Raw genomic sequence first — 1,986 nt, forward strand, 5'->3', positions numbered from 1 at the left:
ACAATTTTTGTTATTTTTCATCAGAGAATGCTAACGTGACACAACACACGTAAAAGTTATATCAGTATCACTTATGAAAATTAGAAGTTCAAAATTGCAACGAAAAAAGGAATAATAGCCAATGATCCCCAGAGTTTGCCTATTTTGGACGATATAATGCAATCTGATTGGATCAGTCATGTCGGTCATTAGAAAAATGGCAAAAACTTATGTGAGACGGTCTCACGGATCGTATTTTGTGAGACGGATCTCTTATTTGGATCATCCATGAAAAAATATTACTTTTTATTGTGAATATCGGTAGGGTTGACCCGTCTCACAGATAAAGATTCGTGAGACCGTCTTACAAGAGACCTACTCTAGAAAAATTTGATCATTTGCCCTTGGCATACGAGAAACAAGCAAAAAGTTATTTCCATGATTATTTTTTTTTATCGGTCTGATTTGAGGTATCGATATGTTTCAGTCAATCCATTTACAGTTTATTTTATTCCCTGAGAATATCACACACTATTATTTGTTCGGTGATTATGTTTCGAAATGAACAAGGAATCTAAGTTATTAATTTTTAGAATATTAAATATTAATTTATGTTGCTATACGAATCCTTTAACCACATACATTCAAAATCAACGAAAACAAGAACTCAACGACTATAGAAATAAATAGAACCAATTATTCTTATCAAGATTTTACTTGGAGAGAAGATATTTATCCAAAATGCCGAAAGTTAAATCGATGAAACCCTGGACGTCGTGTGCAAAAGCCTCAGCTCCGGTCGCCCTTTCAAATTCTCCATAAAACTTCATTATGGTTCCATCGCCTTTGGGATTTAAAACCAGAGTGGCCTTGAAGCTCTTGTAAATTTCAAAGATATCTCCTCCTAAAAATGTGAAACTTATTGTTTTGTTCTCATCATCTACTAAATCCAGCCTTTCTATAATGTTTGTTACTAGAATCCCTGCGAATTATGACCGACAAGATCGAATTAAATGTCGAACTCGAGAAAAAAAATATGTTATGCATCACTAACTTGTTTAATTTTGAGTTAGTTCACTAAGTTTTCAAAGTTTCGTTTTGGTAAATTAACTATTAATTTTCGGTCGTTTTACATCGAAAATTGTTGATGCGACACTGAAAAATGATAACATGCATGAAATCGAAAATTGCCTACTTATGTCAGATCAACGGTTTAACCAATACGACTGAAAATTAAAATTTATCGAAACAAAACTTTGAAAGCTTGACGAGCCAAAACTCAAATTGTCCAAGTTAGCGGATAGAAAAAAAATCTTGAAAATAATTAAATTATGAATCAATGAAGCATGTACCTGGTACATATTTGATTATACGGACCGTGCCACTCGAGTTTCCATCTCCTTCGACCACCTCGACGCTGTCATACAATTGAGGGAAAGCTTGAGGGCATATAATATGGAAATTTTTGACAAAGTCCCAAATCTTTTGTGCATCAGATTTGGCTTCAAATTCCACTGAAAAAGTGCATGCCATTATGCTCGATCGAGTATGACGTAATTAATTAATTGTACGAGTGCAAATTAGTTTTTTGGTGTTGTGAGATAAAAGTGGTCATGTATATATAAAATTCAATATAAATATTGAAATGCATTATAATAATTAAGGTTCCAGTCTTCCAGGTGTCGTCAAATACAGCCGGAAACCGAAGGTCAATATGTTCGCCTATAATTAGGGAAAAGGGATCCAAACGTGATTTATTTAAAAAAAAAAGGATCCATAAGTCAATTTACATAAATATCTTTATGTTTAAACATAAATATATTATTAAATTTGATTTAAAAACTCTTAATACTGCATTCATTCTCATTTCAGTCGACTCCAAATCTGAATCTTTTTTCCGTCGACTTCTTCTCAAGACAATTTATCTTTCACATTTATTTCGATTTATTGAGATTTGTCAATTTACTTGAAAAAAAAAAACAACCCATTTTTGTCGACCAAAAACAC

At 32.5% G+C, this 1,986-nt stretch overlaps 1 protein-coding gene across 1 annotated transcript; it reads right to left on the reverse strand.

Annotated features, from left to right (window-relative positions):
* Window positions 1–692: 692 nt before the first annotated feature.
* On the reverse strand, window positions 693–1,567 carry LOC140980340 (MLP-like protein 423). Its single transcript, XM_073446105.1, has 2 exons — window positions 1,332–1,567; window positions 693–961 (listed from the first exon to the last, which is right to left on the reverse strand). Exons 1-2 carry the CDS (start codon window positions 1,510–1,512, stop codon window positions 693–695), a joined length of 450 nt encoding a protein of 149 aa, XP_073302206.1. The 5' UTR covers window positions 1,513–1,567.
* Window positions 1,568–1,986: the final 419 nt, after the last annotated feature.

Source organism: Primulina huaijiensis, chromosome 7 (assembly GCF_012295235.1).
Source record: "Primulina huaijiensis isolate GDHJ02 chromosome 7, ASM1229523v2, whole genome shotgun sequence".
Lineage (NCBI taxonomy): Eukaryota > Viridiplantae > Streptophyta > Magnoliopsida > Lamiales > Gesneriaceae > Primulina > Primulina huaijiensis.